This window comes from Hyaena hyaena, unplaced genomic scaffold (genome assembly GCF_003009895.1).
Source record: "Hyaena hyaena isolate Hyena2069 unplaced genomic scaffold, ASM300989v1 scaffold_287, whole genome shotgun sequence".
In the NCBI taxonomy this organism is placed as follows: Eukaryota; Metazoa; Chordata; class Mammalia; order Carnivora; family Hyaenidae; genus Hyaena; species Hyaena hyaena.
The window spans coordinates 1,540,630-1,559,695 of NW_024080919.1; the positions used below are offsets into that span (position 1 = coordinate 1,540,630).

General features: G+C 45.0%; 1 protein-coding gene across 5 annotated transcripts; it reads left to right on the forward strand.

Moving 5' to 3' along the window:
- Positions 1–1,163: 1,163 nt before the first annotated feature.
- CRH (corticotropin releasing hormone) lies at positions 1,164–17,742 on the forward strand. 5 transcript variants are annotated; one of them, XM_039246964.1, is made up of 3 exons: positions 1,164–1,317; positions 15,581–15,838; positions 16,698–17,742. In XM_039246964.1, exon 3 carries the CDS (start codon positions 16,710–16,712, stop codon positions 17,226–17,228), a length of 519 nt encoding a protein of 172 aa, XP_039102895.1. In that variant the 5' UTR covers positions 1,164–1,317; positions 15,581–15,838; positions 16,698–16,709; the 3' UTR covers positions 17,229–17,742. The 5 variants fall into 5 exon arrangements, with proteins under 5 accessions (XP_039102895.1, XP_039102896.1, XP_039102898.1 ...); XM_039246965.1 differs by having other exon boundaries at positions 16,701–17,742; XM_039246967.1 differs by having other exon boundaries at positions 15,702–15,838.
- The last annotated feature ends 1,324 nt before the right edge of the window (positions 17,743–19,066 follow it).

Below are 19,066 nucleotides of genomic sequence, written 5' to 3' on the forward strand. Positions count from 1 at the left end.
CACTTTGTTGTCTTCTCTCTTTTATAGCAAAACTTAATGGGAAAACGGTCCTGACCTACTGTCTTGACTTCTGCTTCTCAACCCTCCAAACCATTAAAATTCTACTTGTGAGGGTCACTATTCAGGTTATAAAGCCCGTGGCGCAGCCTCAGACCACCTTTCTAGACTCTATCTTGGGATCCTGGGACCAGGAGTCTGCAAACTCCAGTTCTCCTTGGTCATCTGGTTTCCACTGGTCTTGCTGAGAGGGTGCACTGGAGGGGACTGGTGGAAAGGGCTGCTCTCCCCATTTGCGCGCCCTTTGGGTCAGCGCGTCCCCAGCAGCAGCCCCGCACCCGCACCCGAGCGAGTAGCTCCTTCCAGTCTCCTGCTTCGCCAGCAGCCTCCTGTCCTTCTCTTCAGAGGCTGCATCCTCTGCTCTGCGGGGCCCGTCCGCCCAGCTTCTAAGGCATCAGCTCTGGCCGAGTAGGCTCCCTCCCGGGGCCCCTCAGCGAGCTCCAGAGGTAGCAGAAGTAGCAGGGCAGCGCTCCCTCCTTCGAGGCCAGCGCCCAGCGCCGTGGCGCCTCCCCTCCAAGGGCCTGGATTCCTGTGGCTCCCACCTCTGCCTCTTGTTTCCCTGGCCCTAGAGGAGGGGACTGCTTCCTGCAGTTCAAGTCTGTGCTTTCTCAGCCTTCCCTTTTCCATTTCCAGCTCTTTAACCCCTGGATTTGACTGTCAAACAAATGGGTCTCTCTCCATCTTTTATATCACGTGGCATTTTACCTTTCCCACTGCTCCCTCCTTCAAGAGCTCTCTTCCCTTCTGCCTCATGAGACCATTCTTTCTTGAACTTCCCCTTCTCAGGCTCCCTCATGATCTCTCGACTGTCCTGAGCTCCTCATCCTGCTCCATTCTGAGCCCTGGCTTCAACCTCTTGTTAAGGATTCCAGTTCTCCGGGCTTGCTCAGACTTCTCTGTAGAGCTCACACTCCTATTTACAACTGCTGGCTATATCTTTCTTTCTGAATATTCCCCAGGCTCTTAGTCTCCGTATTTTCCAAATAAATCTTACCATCTTCTTATCCTAAACTGCTCTCCTGTTCACCATCTGCCCCGTTGCTCAAGACAAAATGATAAGATCTGTTTGGATTTCTCCCTCTGTCCTACATCCTGCCTTTACTTTGGACTTAACGTTTCCTGAGGCTTTGGCTTCTCTCTCCAGCTCCTGCCGTAGTTCAGATGAGAGCTAACACTTACAGAGTACTTAATATGTTCCAGAAGCCATACTAAGAGCTTTGTATAGAACTCATTTAATCCCCACAGCAGTAACTCTATGGGGTAAGTCCATTTTTTTTTTAATGTCTTTTTTTATTTATTTCTAGGGGAGAGAGAGAGAGACAGCGTGAGCAGGGGAGGGTCAGAGAGAGAGGGAGTCACAGACTCTGAAACAGGCTCCAGGCTCTGAGCTGGCAGTCAGCACAGAGCCCGACGCGGGGCTCGAACCCACAAACCGCGAGATCATGACCTAAGCGAAAGTCGGACGCGTAACCGACTAAGCCACCCAGGCGCCCTGGGGTAAGTCCATTTTTATCCCCAATTTACAGATGAAGAAACTGAGGTACAGAAAAGTTATGTGATCTCCCCAGTCACACTGCTAGTAAGTCACACCGCTCAGATTTGAATTCAGGAAGATGGGCTCTTAACCATGCTGCACGACAGCCTCTCAAGCATGGATGAATCCCCAGCTTGCCTGAATCCGTTTTCTTCTGTGGAGCTCTTCCTGAACCTTCTTCCTCCCCGCTGTCAGAGTAGACTCCCTTCCTTGTGCTTACCGACCATTTACCATAAACGGTGTTAACACATCTCCCTCGATGAGCAGTGACAACTCCAAGGGCAGTGGGGATTTTACTGTTCATTTTTCTCTCCAGCATGTAGTATGGGGGCTAGGACATAGTAGAAGCTCAGTGAATATTTTGGGGACTAGAAACAATCATTTTCAGTACTCTCTGGCCAGTTGAGTTTAGTGGTTAGGACCTGAACTGGGGTCTTCCTCTGGGTGTATGTCTGTCAGCTGAGGGACACATCCCCAGTGACAGTCACTTATGTCAGGGTGACTTTGGCAAGGTGATCTTGGCTGCCTGACAGGATAATATAAGAAACTTTCACAAAACAGTGTGCTCTGCTCTTGGCTTTGAAAATCCTACCAAATGGTGGGGGAATAAGTAGCAAGACTCATGGCAAAGGCAGCATGCTGATCAGCCCCGTGTGTCTTGTCTCATGTTGTAAGAAAAAAGAATCATGCAAATGTTGTATAATTGTTTGTCTTCATTATGTGAGCTTGTTCCGCACTTCATTATGCACAGAATTTGCAAGTTGCTTTCTGCCTTCCTCCCATTTCAAATAGCTGATTTGAAATTTCAGGAAAGGTACGTATTAATTAGCAGGCCTCTGTATAGCAAATATTAATTTAGAAACTGGTGTGAAGCATGAACATCAACATAACATCCATTGTACAATGAGAAATGATATAAACGTTTTCAAGGTCCAGAGATATGGGAGGTTAGAATCTATTTTGAGGATCTGGATAAACACATTTTTTTAGTAGATTGTCCCCATTGCTCTTGGGAATGACAGCAAAGGATGGATGGAAGGAGAGGTTTGGCGTAGCTTATATAGAAGAGGTGTGAGGATTAAAATTAAGGAGGAAGAAAGAAGAGCAAACGGCAAATAACTATGGATAATACCTACGTAAGGTTCCAAGGATGTTCCCATTGAGCCCAGATGTTTTAGTTAACTGTTCTTTTGAATGACATGAACACAAGCCGTGATATTCCTCATAATCACACCTTGTGGTTAGTGCTGAAGAAAGACACGAACCAGGAGTGTGGGGTAAATATAAATACGGGGTCTGTTCTTTCTTTCAAAACCATGTGTCCTACCCCAACCCCGCCCCCCCCCCCCCCCCCCCCCCCCCCCGAGCTCCTGGGAGGCCTGAGTAAGAAAGAAGCGGAGAGAACAGAGGAACTCTCTGGGGATCCCATCACCCTCCACTTATTAGCTGGCAGACATCAGCCAGCTTACTTGCCCATCCTGAGCCTCTGGTTCTTCATCTGTGGGCTGTAGATAAGAGCATCTACTTCTTAACAAGGTTCCAGTGAAGATTAGAGATAAGGAAGGAAAAGACTTCTAGAAGAAGCATAAAAAAGGGAGCCATTATTATGCTTTTCTTGACCAAAAGGGAAGGAGCTGCAGTGTCTCAAAGGTGTAGACAAGCAGTCTCAGTGGCTAGTTCTGAGAACCTGCTCAGCTCCTTTCATAGGACTCATCCCCCCAGAAGATTTCTGATAAAATCCCAACAGGTACAAACATGGGTTCACATTTTTTATATTTCATTAAAATGTCAAAGCTCCAGTTTTCAGCCAATGTTTATGTTTATTCACGACCCAGCGAAGGCGCTCAGTGTTGGAGAGAGTGGACACGGCTTCAGGGGCCCTGCCATTATTTGGGGATGTGACTGAGACTAGGTTACACACGAGGGCCCTGCTTTGAGCCGCCCCCTTCTTGGTGCTGCCGCCCCGTCCCAGCTGGTCTCACCACCCCGGCCCCGTCGCAGGGGCCCCAGGACCCGGGGCCCCCTTGATGAGACACGGATGTAGGAGCCGGAGGTAAACGACAGCTCTTTTATGGAAACCCAAACGGCCCAGCTTCAGGGGCGTGGTGAAAAGCCTGCTCCTTCCCACCCTCCCCACAAAAATCCCTGTGGAAAGTTCGAGCACCCAGGAAGGCGGCTTTTAAGAAAGGTGCTGAAGGAGCCAAATAAATATATTTATGCATTTTCTAAATTTAGACTAGACCAGTGGAGAGAGACATACTGTTTTTAAGTGCTTGAAAGGTGTAAACATTGTTGAGGCAAGGGGAAGCGAAGGGTTGCCCAAGAAGCTGTATCTCAGAATATTTGATGGAACAGGATGAACATGTAATTATCGAGGAAATGAAATCTGGAAGAAGCCTGCTGGTCTAGGGCTGGCCTCCTGGGAAGACGTGAAGGCAGCTGCCACTGTGCTGCCCCCGCTGCCCCCCTCTGGCTGAAGAAGGGGTGGAGGGGATCGTCTAGGGATTGATTCAGGGAAACAGATGAGTAAGAGGGAACTTTAAAAAATTATGAGGAATGATTATTTTCTATTGCCTAACCAGAGAGCAGAAGCTAAGAATGAACAATGGTAAGGTCATCCAAGAACACTTAGGGTGTGGAGAGAAAAATGGACTCTCAGCCAGCTTGATGCAAGTGGTCATCCAGGTCAAGTTTGGAGAATCGGGCAGGTCTGTAGCAGCCTGTGGGGCAGTGGGGGCTCCCACCGGGAAGAGGAGCACCCTGATCTTGGAATAGAGAAGAGATGTATACCCGATTTTATTTTTTATTAGGAATTTTATTTTTGTTTCTAACCCCTCCTTATAATGTAAAATTCCCCCTTGGGTACACTTACTTTCAGTTAAAAAGATAAATGATTAGGTTAAGAGGTTTCAACACAGAAATAGTCCTTAAGTGAGCAGACAGTTACCAAGTAGACGGACATCAGCCAAACAGATACTTCTCAATTCAAAATCATGCTATTCCTAAGTAAAAGTGTGTCTTTGTCTGGGAAGACAAAGAGGAAACTGAAATGCATATAGCTAAGTGAAAAAAGTCAGTTGGAAAAGGCTGCAGTGATTCCAACTATATGTCGTCTGGAAAAGGCAAAGCTTTAAGGACAGTAAAGAGATCAGGTGTTGGAAGTAGAGGGGGAAGAGGAAGGCATGAACAGGTGGCGCATGGGGGCTGTTTGGGGCTGTGAGATGATCCTGTGTGACAGTGTCATAGTGGATACATGCCATTATGCATTTGTCAAAACTCACAGAATGTACAATACAAAGAGTGAACCCTAATGTAAACTATAGACTTCATTAGGAATAATGTATCAACATTATTGGCTTATCAGGTATAACAAACATAGTGTCCCGGTGCAGGATATTAGTAGTAATGACAATAATGCGGGAAGACTAAGGTGGAGGGAGAGAGAGTACATGGGAATCCCCTGTGCTTTCTACTCACTTTTTCTTTAAACCTAAAACTGCTCTTAAAAAAATTATTGATTAGTTTTTTATTTTTTTTTAAGTTACAATGTTTATTTATTTGAGAGAGAGTGTAAGCAGGGGAGACACAGAACCCAAAAGCAGGCTCCAGTCTCTGTCAGCACAGAGCCTGACGTGGGGCTTGAACCCATGAACCATGAGATCATGACCTGAGCTGAAGTGGGACGCTCAACGGACTGAGCCACCCAGGCACCTCCCCAAAATTTCTTTTCCTAAACCATCTGGGTGGCTGAAAACTGGTATTAGAAAAAGAAAATCTTAGTGATTACATTTATTTTATTTAATTAATAAACATAAGCCTAGTAAATACTGAGCTAATGTGAGGCTCTGAGGAGCTGAGATTAGATAGAATCACTGTCTTCAGCAGTGACAGTAACCACATCATTAGCCCACAACAGCAATAACTAATGTTTATGGACCGCCTCTTCTGTTCTAGGCCCTAAATTCACTATCTCATTTAATCCCATAACCCCAAGAGGGACAAATAAAGAAAGTGACATTTTATATTGGCTTGACAAATAAGGAAACAAGTTTGGGAAATTTAAATATCTTGCCCAAGGTCACCCACCTAGGAAATAATAGAGTCAAAACTGGTAATCTGACAACTGCCATATCAGAACTCCAGTGTATCCCCATAGGAACACAGAGCCAGGTAACATTCATTCTGTTTGCAAGGCTGCTTTGAAGAGTTTTGTAGTTCTTAGGGAAAACTTCAAGTAAAGATATTAGAACAAATGCCATTATAAACAGGAAACCGATATGGTTCTCCTCAAAAAGCTGAGTAACTCTTTTTACAGAAGAAATTTATCAGATTATATAATTGTATTTCTCCATTCAAATTTGAAAAATCCCTTTATTGCAATTATTGTTGTTACGACGAAGAGTATATTAGCACAAGACAGCTTTACAGCTATTGAGAATTAAACTACAAGGAAAACAAATTGAAAAATGAGGTGAGGCTGAAGTACGTATCTATATTTAACTTTATGTGAGTAAGAGGAGCATTAAACTTCACTGCTGCTTGAGACCATTAAAATCTTTTTCATTATCCCTGGAACACTATTGCTCTGATCACTTCTAAAATTCATGCAAAAGAGAACAGTGACTGTGGCAAATGAGACTGATCCTGTCTTTCCCACACATAGGTTCATATAGCCATCCTTTCAAGAGTTTGCTGACTCACAGTTGTGAGACCACAACTTGAATTAATGTCCTTCTCATACGTAGGACATAATCGATCTAACAACCAACCAAGCACCACGTGTAAGCAGTGTATTAGGAGTTATGGTCTACAGGGTGGGAAGTAATCTGAAAAAGAACTAGAAAACAGATGAACAAGCACACAAACATGAGAAAAATAACTGTAGCTCTCATAATGAAATCTAGCATCACATTTCCCACAAATGGATGACAGAAGCCTTGGAGATGAAAAGAGCTTGCAGCAAAGTTCAAAAAAAGTCTACACCCACAACCAGGAACAGCGTCTTTGAAATCCACAGCTTCTAAATGTTGGCTACTTATCATCTCTGCCCATCCTTACAACCCTAACTGCCTACTACTTCTTGAATGACTGAATTTTTTAGTGAAAAATCCAGTATCACCCATTAGAATCAGTTTTGTCTAGGACACTAATGCCTTTTCACACTCAAAGAAGTTCCTCCTTTGTGAGATGAGCCCACAGATTTTGACTGGGCTAAATTATTGTAGAGACCAAGTCCTTCTCCTCACCAGGAAGTGTACTTGACTATTTATGGGTGGTGAGAGGGAGCCCTACAGCTCTTTCCCAGGTGACCCTTCCCAGGGCAGGTAATCTTGAGAAGCATTGGAAATGGCATTTCCCCATACCCTGAAACCCTCTCTTCAAGGGTAGAAGGTGTTATCTTTAAAGTGTCTCCCAGGAGTGGTAGAAAATGACTTAGTAGCTCTAATCATGGACTTTAACATGGATGCCAAGGGAAGTATAGCTGGAGTCCACATAAAATGCCTTGAGTTATTATATCTCTCAACTCGTGCCACAATAAACTTGCTTTGTGGTCAGATAAGTCTGGGAAATGCTGAAGACTTGAGGATTTATACTACAGAACAAAATACTTTATTTCATTTTATTTTTAAAAAATTTTTTAATGTTTGTTTATTTTTTGAGAGACAGAGAGTGAGTGGGGGAGGGGCAGAGAGAGAGGGAGTCACAGAATCCAAAGCAGGCTCCAGGCTCTGAGCTGTCAGCACAGAGCCTGACAGAGGGTTTGAATTCACAAACCGCGAGATCATGACCTGAGCCAAAGTCGGACGCTTAACCAACTGAGCCACCCAGGCGCTCCAGAAAAATTATTTTAAAATACTAGAAAATCCTGCAGTAAAAAATGTGTTTAGTTTACATCCCCACCCCCACCCCCACTCCATCTTTCCCTGTGTAACACTAGTAACATTCCTAGGAAGGTTCTTTGAGAAATCTTTCTTTAGAGTCAAGAGATGTTCATGAATATAAATACCTATGCAGGATGCTTGGCCGATGGATTTCTTCCTTATGACCAACCATTGTAAGATGATTAGTTCCTGCAAATTGCCCTTCACGACAGAAAGTTCACACACATCTTCTCACTGCCCTCCATCCATTATCTGGAGCCTAAAACAGAAAATTCGATGTATTATGATGTAAATAGAAAGGTCAGTCATGTCTGTCAAGACAAGGACTTGTTAGAGAAGCAGAAACGTGCCCCTTTTCTGTTGCTCGGAGTCACCTCTCCAGGGTAACCAACTTCCTAACTTCTGGGAAAATAAAGGGACAGATAACAAAATCCTTGCCATTTTCTGAGGAAAGGAGATGCGGCACCGTGGTTCCCGGGTGCTGAGAGGGTTACTGACTGGTGGGGAACCGGAGGGAGGCCCTGCCCCTACAGCCCCGGCAGGCGGTGGGCGCGTCGGAGGCCCGGTGGCGGAGCCCTGAAGGCCGCAGCCCCCCAGTCTGCCTCCACGCCCTCCGGCCTCCTCTCCAGCACCGTGTGCAGGCAAGTCTTTCCAGAACGCGTGCGTTTACCCCCCCTCTGAGGTGCCGTAGAGGTGATAGTAGGACCCCAGCCATAGAGACTGGGATGAGGGGGCTGTAAGCAGGCAGGGGCGTAAGGAGAGCAGGGCGCGTGACGGGCCTGCGGGGCGGGGGTAGTCGGGGGGGCAGAGGGGGGCAGGGGGGGCAGAGGGGGTAGCGGGGGGGGTAGCCGGGGGGGGCAGAGGAGGGGGGTAGCCGGGGGGGCAGAGGAGGGGGGGCAGAGGGGGTAGCCGGGGGGGCAGAGGAGGGGGGGCAGAGGAGGGGGGGTAGCCGGGGGGGGGCAGAGGAGGGGGGCAGAGGGGGTAGCCGGGGGGGCAGAGGAGGGGGGGTAGCCGGGGGGGGCGGAGGGGGGGCAGGGAAGCCGGGCCTGGTGTCCGAGCGAGCAGGCAAGGAAGCCGCTGCAGGAGGCGCGTAAGGGGACAGGTCGCTGGGGACGGGTCCCTCCGGAGCCCAGCAAGGGCTCGGCACTTAGAAACCCCGAACACCACCAAGGGCGGGCAGGAGAGAAGGGGTCAAAGGAGGGAGGGCACCCTCACCTGGTCCGACCGCCGTTCTCACCCCGCGTGGAGGCCGTTGAACATTCCAGCGCCGACCCGTTGGGCAGAGAGACGATCGGGAAGCACTTGCAGAGCCTGGTGGTCGCGGCCACGTTGCGGCCTCCCCGCCGCAGCGCCTCGGAGTGTGGCCGTGCTTGGGGACGGGGCCTTTACGGCGGTAGCTGGAGTAAAACCGAGGCTGTACGGGTGGACCCTGGCCCGGTACGACTAGTGTCCTGCGAGGCGAGGTTAGGACAGGCACGCCCAGCGGGAAGCCCGTGCGAGGCCGCCGGGGAACCGACCCCGCCCTCACCTCCGCCTTGGACCTCCGGCCTCCAGGGCAGCAGGAGACACACCTTCGTGTGTTTCAGCCGCCCAGCCTGTGGCACTTCGTGTTGGCAGCTCCAACAGACTGACACGTGTACCCCCGTAACGGGAATCGCACAGGTCCGGAGAAAAGCGCTCTGTAACGTGACGCTGATGGTGACTGTCTCAGTCTCTGCCCTGACACGTAGGTTGCTTGGCGACAAGATTTCTTCACGGAGTTCCCAGTCAGCTTTGTATCACCTAATTCTTTTTTTAAAAAAAAAACTTAACGTATTTTAATGTTTGGTTTTTTTTGAAAGAGATGGAGACAGAGCATGAGTGGGGGAAGGGCAGAGAGAGACGGAGACACGGAATCCGAAGCAGCTCCAGGCTCTGAGCTGTCAGCACAGAGCCCGACGCGGGGCTTGAACTCATGAACTGAGATCATGACCTGAGCCGAAGTGGGATGCTTAACCGACTGACCCACCCAGGTGCCCCTGTATCACCTAATTCTTTTTTTTAACTTACTGTTAATTTAACTTAATTTTATTTTTTATAAATAGTTTATTGTCAAGTTGGTTTCCATATAACACCCAGTGCTCATCCCCACAAGTGCCCTCCTCCATGCCCATCACCCCCCTCCCCCCTCACATCCATGAGTCCTCAGTTTGTTCTTGGCATTCAAGAGTCTCTCATGGTTTGCCTCCCTCCCTCTCCCCAACTATTTCCCCCCTTCTTCTTCCCCACGGTCCTCCGTTAAGTTCCTCCTAATCCTCCTAAACCTGTATCACCTAATTCTTATATATGAGAGTGCTACCATTTATACATAGGTTTCCTTAAGAGATTTAAGGGTAGTCTCCAACATAAAATAGAGAAACCAGGAAAATACATTTTTAAAAATGACCATGGATGGAATAGGTAATTTAGAGAAAGAAGGGTAATGTTTCCTACTTAATAGTCTTCAAGAAATTTGAGAAACAATTGAATTATAATGCAAAAATAAGAGCTATGAGTAAAGGGTGGAGAAAGACTAAAAAGCCTGGAAGTTGAATCTATGTTGTAAAATAAGACTAGCTGAAGAACTGTAGGGTATCTAAGGCCCTCCCAGAAAGGAGAACACAAGAGAAAGAGCCCTAAAAGGAGAGAATATAATAAACATAGAGGGCCAGCAGAGGGAGAACATCTTATAATAGAAGTTCCAGAAAGAAAGAACAGAAAATGGAGGAAATTATCATAGAAGTTAGTAATGCAAGAAATTTTCCTACACTTGAAGAGCAAGAATCTCCAAATTAAAATGAATAAGTGAAGAAAGACCCAATATCATTGTGAAATTTCAGAACATCAACAACAAAGACAAAATACTAAAATCTTCAAGTGAGGATGAGAGAAGGAAAAGGGTCCTATAAAGAAAGGAGAATCAGAATGACATTGGATTTCTCATCAGCAGCACTGGATGATAAAACACAAGGAACAGTACTTTAAAAGTTCTGGAGGAAGATTGCATACTTGGAATTGCATACTTTGCTAAAATATAATTCAAAACAATTATATGGGTAAAATACAATCATTTTCAGAAATGTAAGAATTCAGAAAATCTACTTACCATACATTCTTTCTTAGAAAGTTAAATGTGAGTGTGCTTCAGCAAAATACATTCAGGTATCAGGAAGGAATAAATCATCTGATTCTAGATAGTGAGTTTAATTGAGACTTCAACTCTATGCATCAGATTTAGAAAGTGACCAGTCTAAAGCAGGGTGCTCAAGGAGATGGGTCTTAAAAAGGGGGAGGCTTGATAGATTACTTGTCGTGGTTGAAAATCTAAAAGAAAAATGGGAGCAAAATTAAGACAGTGATTCTAGGAAGAACTAGACTGAATATAAAAAAGATGATTTGGTAATTGTAAAACAAAAACAAGAAAGCAAATATAATCATAGTCTATGACATTTTTATGCAGTGAACAATTTTTATACCGTCAATAAACACAAACTATATTGCTTTTTAACTTTGAGATCAGTCTATAGTGAAAACGCAGAAGACTTAATGATGCTTATAAAAATATTAACATGGACAGTCTAGAAATAAAAGTACAGATGACAAAGCCTGGCAGATCAAGCCTCAGAAGGCTGTGTAAAAAGCTGAAGTGATACTCATATTCTCATTTACAATCTGGGGGGTTAAGAGATGTTTATACTTGAAGGATCAGGAAATGATTCTGTAGATGTATTACTTAAAGGTACAAGGGTCAGATGTAGATGAAAAGTTAAAAAGCAGGTCATTAGGATGGTGATCTACAATGAGGAATGAATAGAAATTGTAGTACATCTCCTTGTAGTCAATAAAATGAATATCATTTAGATATAGGAACACGTTTGAGATATTTTAAATGGAAAAGTAGACTATAAAATTTTAGTTATAAAATGTTCATCTGGTTATTTCTGATGATAGGCTTATGGGTCATTTTCTATACATTCAACAAATTTTCTATAGTCCTCCATTTAGGTTTATTGGTTATCTGCTATGTTTCGGCACTATGCTAGGGGCTGAGAGTAATGAATATGGAAGTTTATAAAGATAGTCAAGTCTTTGCCACACAGCTTATAGTCCAGCAAGGAAAAATACATATTGTACAAGTAACTATTTTAAAATGTGAGATTTATGGGGCAACTGGGTGCCTCAGTTGGTTAAGCGTCTGACTTACGTTCAAGTCATGATCTTGTGTTTCATGAGTTCGAGCCCCGCGTCAGGCTCTGTGCTGACAGCTCAGAGCCTGGAGCCTGCTTCGTGTTCTTTGTCTCCCTCTCTTTCTGCCCCTCCCAAGCTCGTGCTCTATCTCTCTCTTTCTCAAAAATAAATTTAAAAAAAAAATGTGAGCTTTATGATGGAGGACAATCATGATGTTAGGAGAGCATTAAGCACAAGTCAAACCTAACCTAGAAATATGGAAAAGAGTGCTTCAATCAACTTCTTTTAAGTTTTAAATAAGAGAGATTTGTTTTTGTTTTTGTTTTTTAAAGCAGAGATTCAAAGATAGGAACATACTGTTATCTCAATCAATTACATAAATGTATGTGCTCAGGAAAAATTCTCAAGGGAAACAGTAAAATATTAACTGAGATTATATTTAGATTCTGGAATCTGAGGAATTTTGTATTCTTCTTTATACTTTCCTGATTTCTCCAAATTTTATACAAATTGGATTAATGGTTTTGATAATAAAGTTTATTGTTACTGGTGAAGCAGTTAGTTATTTGTGCTTTGAGATCCTTTCCCTAGTACTACCTATGGAAGTGGAAGGCAGTTACTAATCTATCTGAAGCACAATTACAAGCAGTTACCAAAACATCTGTCTACCTTAGGCATTTCTAAAGGCTGTCACTGGAGATGGTAGATTCATTTCAACAAATATTTCAGTTAGCAAACTTGGAGACTGTGTTTGTTTGCCATGAATTTTGCTAGTAGAAGCACATGTTGGGATACTCCTCGAAAGTGTAAGAAGATGCAGATGACAGGAATAAGCCTAGCGGTGACCTGTTATTTCTGATACTTCTTTGTTTACTGGGCTACTGTGTCATGCCTTTTAAAATTTAGCTATACCCTGTACTTTGTTTTTAGTGAAAAAATGTGGTTTAAAATGTAAAGTAATCCCTGTTTTTATGCCCATGTTCCTTGGATTGTGTTTCTGGGTTCTAAAAGCACTTAAATTGGTTTTCCAGTGACTACTTTCAAGAACTTATTCCTACACGTAAGATCAGATCTGTCAGTGGTAACTTTTATGGACTTGGACATTTAGTGTACTGCACGTATAAGCCCTCTGCCTTATATTATTTCTCCCGTCACACATTTATATCATTACTTTGAGAGCCACATAACTATATTTTACCCAAAGATCTTTTTTCTCCAACACGAACTAAGGCAGAAAATCAAATTAATGCATCTTAAGTTGGCAATACATATGAAAACCTCATGTTACAGCTACAAGATTCAGCTGAAAGGTAAATTGCAGTGTGTGCACCCAGAGATTTAAGATCAGGTTCCAGGGACATCAGCATTCACAGAAAATCTCCTGTGTTCTCATTCTGGAGGAGATTTATCAATATAAGGAAAGCATAGGGTTGGTGTATGAATGTGTCACTTTATCTAACTTCGTCTTCTCACTTCTACTTGTGTGTCTCTGCTAGAAAGATGGGGGGGTGGGGGACAAAGGGCAGTGTTATATCATGGAAATAGTGTAGTCTGCTAGTCCAGAGAGCTGGGTTCTAATTCTGACTTTACCATTAACCACTTACGTCACCTCACTTCTCTGGCTCTCATTTAAACCAAATGATCTCTTTGAGTCATTTCTAATGTAAATGTTCAGTGATTCATGAGATCTAACTTTTGGATAATTGTGGAGAGTAAGGGCTGCTCCTTACACAGCTACCCTCCTCTGGGGTCCAGGCCTTTTGTCCTCTCCCCTATTCAGAGCCACTTTTCCTCTATCAACTACCTACATAAGGAAAATCTCACAGCAAGGATTCAACAGTGATGAAGGAGCCATACGAAAACAACATCCTCCATATGGCCCAAAGGAGAGAGGTCTCAAGGGGTATGGATTTAGAGTCCAAAACATGTATCTTCTTTGGAGGAAGCTCTCAGGCCTCCCCAGCTAAACTTATTCTCTCTCTTTTTAAAAAATTTTCAATGTTTATTTACTTTTGAGAGAGAGAGCGAGCAGAGAAGGGGAAGAGAGACAGGGAGACACAGAATCTGATGCAGGGTCTCGAACTCACGAACCATGAGATCATGACCTGAGCTGAAGTCGGCCACTTAACCAACTGAGCCACCCAGGTGCCTCTAAACTCATTCTCTCATCCCTTTCCTACTTGTTCTTCAGTATCCATTTACCTGAACAACTTCTTCCAAATCTACTTCCATCTCCAGATTGACATCTAAGCTGATTCTGCCAGTGGGGACAATGAAGGGGTCATAAAGGAAAGTAAGCAAAAACTTAATATACATTCAAGGGGGAGGAGCCCACAGTAACAAAAATCAAGGTTCTGTATGCCCCCTACCAACATAAAACACTGCTTTCCTCTAGAAGCTCAACCATTTTCTATGATGTACATTCCATATAAAAGTACATTCCGTAGCACAATGAGCAACTATGGACTGAATTCTCTGGAAACTGCCATCATTTCTCTTTCTACCTTCCTTTTGTTTCTAAGAGCAGTTGTGGATTAGTATAGACCCAAAGTAGGAGTTGAAATATGTATTGCATCATTTGTCATGTAGCTACAAAGGAAGCAGCAGAGCTAACCAGAAATGAGCAACAGGAGATTTCTGATAAACAACTCTGATGGTTATCTAGAAGCTGAATTAAATCATAGACACCAGAATTTGGAATTGCATTTTGAGCTGCAAAATTAGAGGTAATTGCTTCCCACTTATACGATAGTGTCAATTTAATATGAGATTTGAGTATGGCTTTATAGGCTTAGCATTCCATTCTGTGTTAGTGCAGAGAACATTTATTTACTTATCAGGCTTCCATGGAGCCCATTTAAATTTGGAAAAAGAAATGATTTAAAAAAAAAAAAAAGAAACCTGGTTGTCCTTATATGGATACCATAATGGATATTGATAGTATTTAGAAGTAAAATGAATGAGATTACCTTTTTAGAGACTCAGTATTCACCAGTGAAAATATGCAACTGATGAGTTCAGCCCTGCTCTCAGGCAGTTTAAGCCTTTCCCAATATAGAACAGGAAGTTAGAATGGATGCTTCTCTCATTGGGTTTGCATCAAGTAGACCAAATGAAGATTGTATAACTCATGCACCTTTGGCTTGCCCTTTCTCTCTCTAATTTGGGAACAGAAAAACCAACAATCAATTTTGGATTCTGACAGGAGAGACAAAGGAGGAGCAGTGAGATTCTGGGGGAATTTAAAATCTTGCTACATCCCCAACTCACCGTGGTTTGGACCCCTTCATTATGGAAGCAGCTCCTGCCAGTCATTTAAGACACTTGAGTCTTGTTTCAAGAGACGTATTGTTCTTTCTTCTGCAGACTCACAATTCTTTTATTTACTCTTGGGAAGAAAAAGCAGGTAGAAGCTTAAAAGCTGGATGTCCCTGCACTTCCATCTCCTTGTTCATCATTCAGAACCAGGCAGAAAGATGATGGGACTGTGTGTCTCTAGCAAAGGGATATTTTTAGGTACTGAAGTGTTTCCAGAGACAACTGGTCAGAGAAGTTAGAGGTAGAGAAAAAAAGGGGATCTAGATCTCCTATAACCAGTTACTGCTTTTGCCACAGGACTCTGTATTGATAGACCTCCTGTCCCACACACTTTCTTTTCCTCTCCCCTCTCATTTGATGTCTTTTTTCTGACCCTAAATTTCACCTTTCATAGTAAGAGGTCAGTATGTTTTCATACTTGGGAAATCTCATTCAAGAATTTTTGTCAATGGACAAGTCATAAGAAGCCCTTCCATTTTAGGGCTCGTTGACGTCACCAAGGAGGCGATAAATATCTGTTGATATAATTGGATGTGAGATTCAGTGTTGAGATAGCAAAACTCTGCCCCTCGTTCTCTGGCAGGGCCCTATGATTTATGCAGGAGCAGAGGCAGCACGCAATCGAGCTGTCAAGAGAGCGTCAGCTTATTAGGCAAATGCTGCGTGGTTTCTGAAGAGGGTCGACACTATAAATCCCACTCCAGGCTCTGGTGAGGAGAAACTCAGAGCCCAGGTCGGCTGAGAGACTGAAGCGAAGGAGAAGAAGAGAGTGAGGACAGAAAGGAGAGGAAAACCCTTGAAAAAGCCCCGGAGACTTTCCTCTGCAGAAGCACCTCCGAAGGTAGGGAGCGCCTGGACGGAACTTCCCGCCGGGGCTGTCCCGGCGCGGCCGTGTTGAGTGTGTGCGTGTATTTGCTGACGGTGCCTCAGACTCCGATAGTAATTGGGAGGTGTCAAAAACAAACTTAGACGGTTGCTAATTCCCATTCGAACTGCCAGTTACTAGTTGCTGGCGGTGTAGACGAGCCCCCCCGCCCCCCCCCCCCGATCGATCTCGACCCCTGAGAGGAGGCCGTCAGGGCTGGGATGCAGACAGAGGAGCAGCGGTTTTCATCTGGGGGGACAACGCCGGAGCATCCGGAAGCGGGGCGGGCGTTCACGGCGAGGGAGATGTAAAGTCTAGATCTTCTCCAGAGCTCGGGGAGTCAGTTTTGGGGATCGTTAGGAGGGGGACTCAGAGACCTGGCGAGGGGCTGAGTTTTGGTGCTGAGCCTTGTAGGCGTCCCTTCTCCCGCCCGCCCCCCCTCCGGTGGAAGCTCTAGTCCGGGCGCTTCAGCACCGCGGACAGCGCCCGCCGCGAGCCTGCGGCACGTCCACGGGTGTCCGTGTGGGAAGACCCCCCCCAACTCCGGTGGAAGCTCTAGTCCGGGCGCTTCAGCACCGCGGACAGCGCCCGCCGCGAGCCTGCGGCACGTCCACGGGTGTCCGTGTGGGAAGACCCCCCGCAACTCCGGTGGAAGCTCTAGTCCGGGCGCTTCAGCACCGCGGACAGCGCCCCGCCCCTCCCCCCCGAGCCTGCGGCACGTCCACGGGTGTCCGTGTGGGAGGACGCCCCCCCCGCACTTTCCGTGTGAGCTAAACTCTGACCGACTCTTTCTTTCTCTCCCTTCCCGCCCCGCTGCCCGCCGTCTCTGCCGCAGCAGGCGCCCACCATGCGGCTGCCGCTGCTCTGGCCCGCGGGCGCCCTGCTGCTGGCCCTGCTGCCCGGCCCGCCGTGCGGGGCGCTGCTCAGCCGGGGGCCCGCCCCGCCGCAGCCCCGGCAGCCCGCCCTGCTCCGCGTGGGAGAGGAGTACTTCCTCCGCCTGGGCGACCTCGGCAAGAGCCCCGCCGCCCCGCTGCTGCCCGCCTCTCCCCCTGTCGCGGGCGGCAGCGGCGGCCGCCTTGCCCCGGACGAGGCGGCCGCCAACTTGCTCCGAGTGTTGCTGCAGCAGCAGCAGCCGCTGCCCCGGCGCCCGCCGAGCAGCCCCGCGGGGCCCGCCGAGCCCGGAGCCGGGAGCGCCCTCGGCAGCCGCCGGGAGACACTCGAGAGGCCGAGGCGATCGGAGGAACCTCCCATCTCGCTGGATCTCACCTTCCACCTCCTCCGAGAAGTCCTGGAAATGGCCAGGGCTGAGCAGTTAGCGCAGCAAGCTCACAGCAACAGGAAACTGATGGAGATTATTGGGAAATAAAACGGTGCGTTTGGCCAAAAGGATGCAGCATTTAGCACAAAAGTCTTAAAAAATTGAAAAAATAAAATACAGCATTCTGTATCATAGCGTTGCTCTGATACCATTTGTTTATTTTTTTTAAAGCTTGAAGCGTAGACTATGTACAGCAAGAGAGCCTATACTCCTTAATTAGCATGCACAAAGTGTATTCATGCGCAGTAACAGCAGCAAATGTTGTTTCTATTGTCTACTTTTAGTTTCCATTTCCAGGTGTCTTTAATGGTGTTTAGAAAGTATGGACCCAGAAGGAAATGTTTTGAAGCAGACAGAAGTCATCCAATTTATTTTGTTGTGGTTTGAGCCAAAGAGAATGTCATTCTCTTGGGTAGGCGACACAAACTCTGTAAGCTCTTTGCATCAACCTTTCCTTGTAAACGTTTCAGTAATAAAAAAATCTTACCAATCATTGGTCAATTTGGCTGTGTAAGAGAATGTCGAATATTTATATTTTTAATAAAAGCTGCAAAGGTAATCATGACTTTATTTTTCCTTTTCAATATTCATAGGAGTAAAACTTTCAGCTCCTGGGTTCCTTCAACCTGATATCAGCACGGGAAGGGCTGAAAACTCTTTGCATTAGTTTCTTACTAAAAATACAAACATGTCAAGTGGCTTCCACAGATACTGCGGTCGCCTTGGACTCCTCTCTGTACCTCTGGTTACTCCTCTGAGGTTAAGTTAAATAATTCAGGAAGTTGCTTCCAGCTCTAAGACTTGGTAATTCTATGAATGGAAGATCAGTTCATAATGGAAATAACAACCCTGATTAACTACAAGATGCTGAATAATTGGAGAGGGCAGGGAAGGAGGAAAGGAAAAGAGAAGTGTTGAGGCAGGGCATTCCTCCAAACTCTAGGGCCAACATGCTGCCTGTGTGTGTGTGTGTGTGTGTGTGTATGAGAAAGTCAATTTATGAAGCTACTACATTAGCACCATAAAATATACTTCTTCTAAGCTATTTGTCAGTGCCTACCTCTAAAACAAGAAACTCAATAGTTCTACACTTAAATTTAATTGCCATGAAATGGCACTTGGGAAAACTTTTCGTGTAAAAAGTATTTTGACTTTAATAACTTCACAAAATGCTCTTCTCATTTATGTCTATACCAATCCTAGTCAGTTTAATTCGAAAGAATATAAATTATCTCTATGCATTTCTAAAATGGAACAGGTACATCCAATTAGTTTTATAATGTATTTATCTTTGGTAGTTGAGTTACAACTTACAGAAATTCAACTGAATGTTTAATACTTCAAAATTACTTTGGATTTCTGAAGATGCTTCTTCCCTTGGGACCCCTTAACTACACTTGACTAATGTATTAATAAGATAACAATGAAACACTAAATAAGTCATTATAAGACTAAGTTGTTAAAAACAGCATTTATTTTAGGGTTCATACAGAATAAAGTTATACTTATGTTTTGAAAGAGGCATTATGGTGGGACAAATAAAGCATGATTTAAATATATATGTATTTTATATATGCATCGTGTGTGTGTATATATATTTAAATACATGCAGTTATTCTATAATTCACCAGGTTAGTGCCTCACTGGATACACAAGAAAGTAGAGAGTTCCTGTTGGAAAATCTTTTTTCAATTTAAGTGCTTGATATCTGCACATCTAAGATTAGAAAAATGTCACAAGAAATGTCCCAGGCCTTCAGCCTTCTGGACTGTGGAAGCATCACCAGAGTTAAAGAACATTTCTTGATATACGAGTGACATCTGTTATGGAAAAGAGGAAACCTTTGTAAAATGTTTCATATCTTTGGTCAATGATTTACCTTTTGT

What these genes read in the sequence shown, in the direction of transcription:
- CRH (XM_039246964.1), top strand. Translation starts at nt 16,710, where the DNA reads ATGCGGCTGCCGCTGCTCTGGCCCGCGGGCGCCCTGCTGCTGGCCCTG.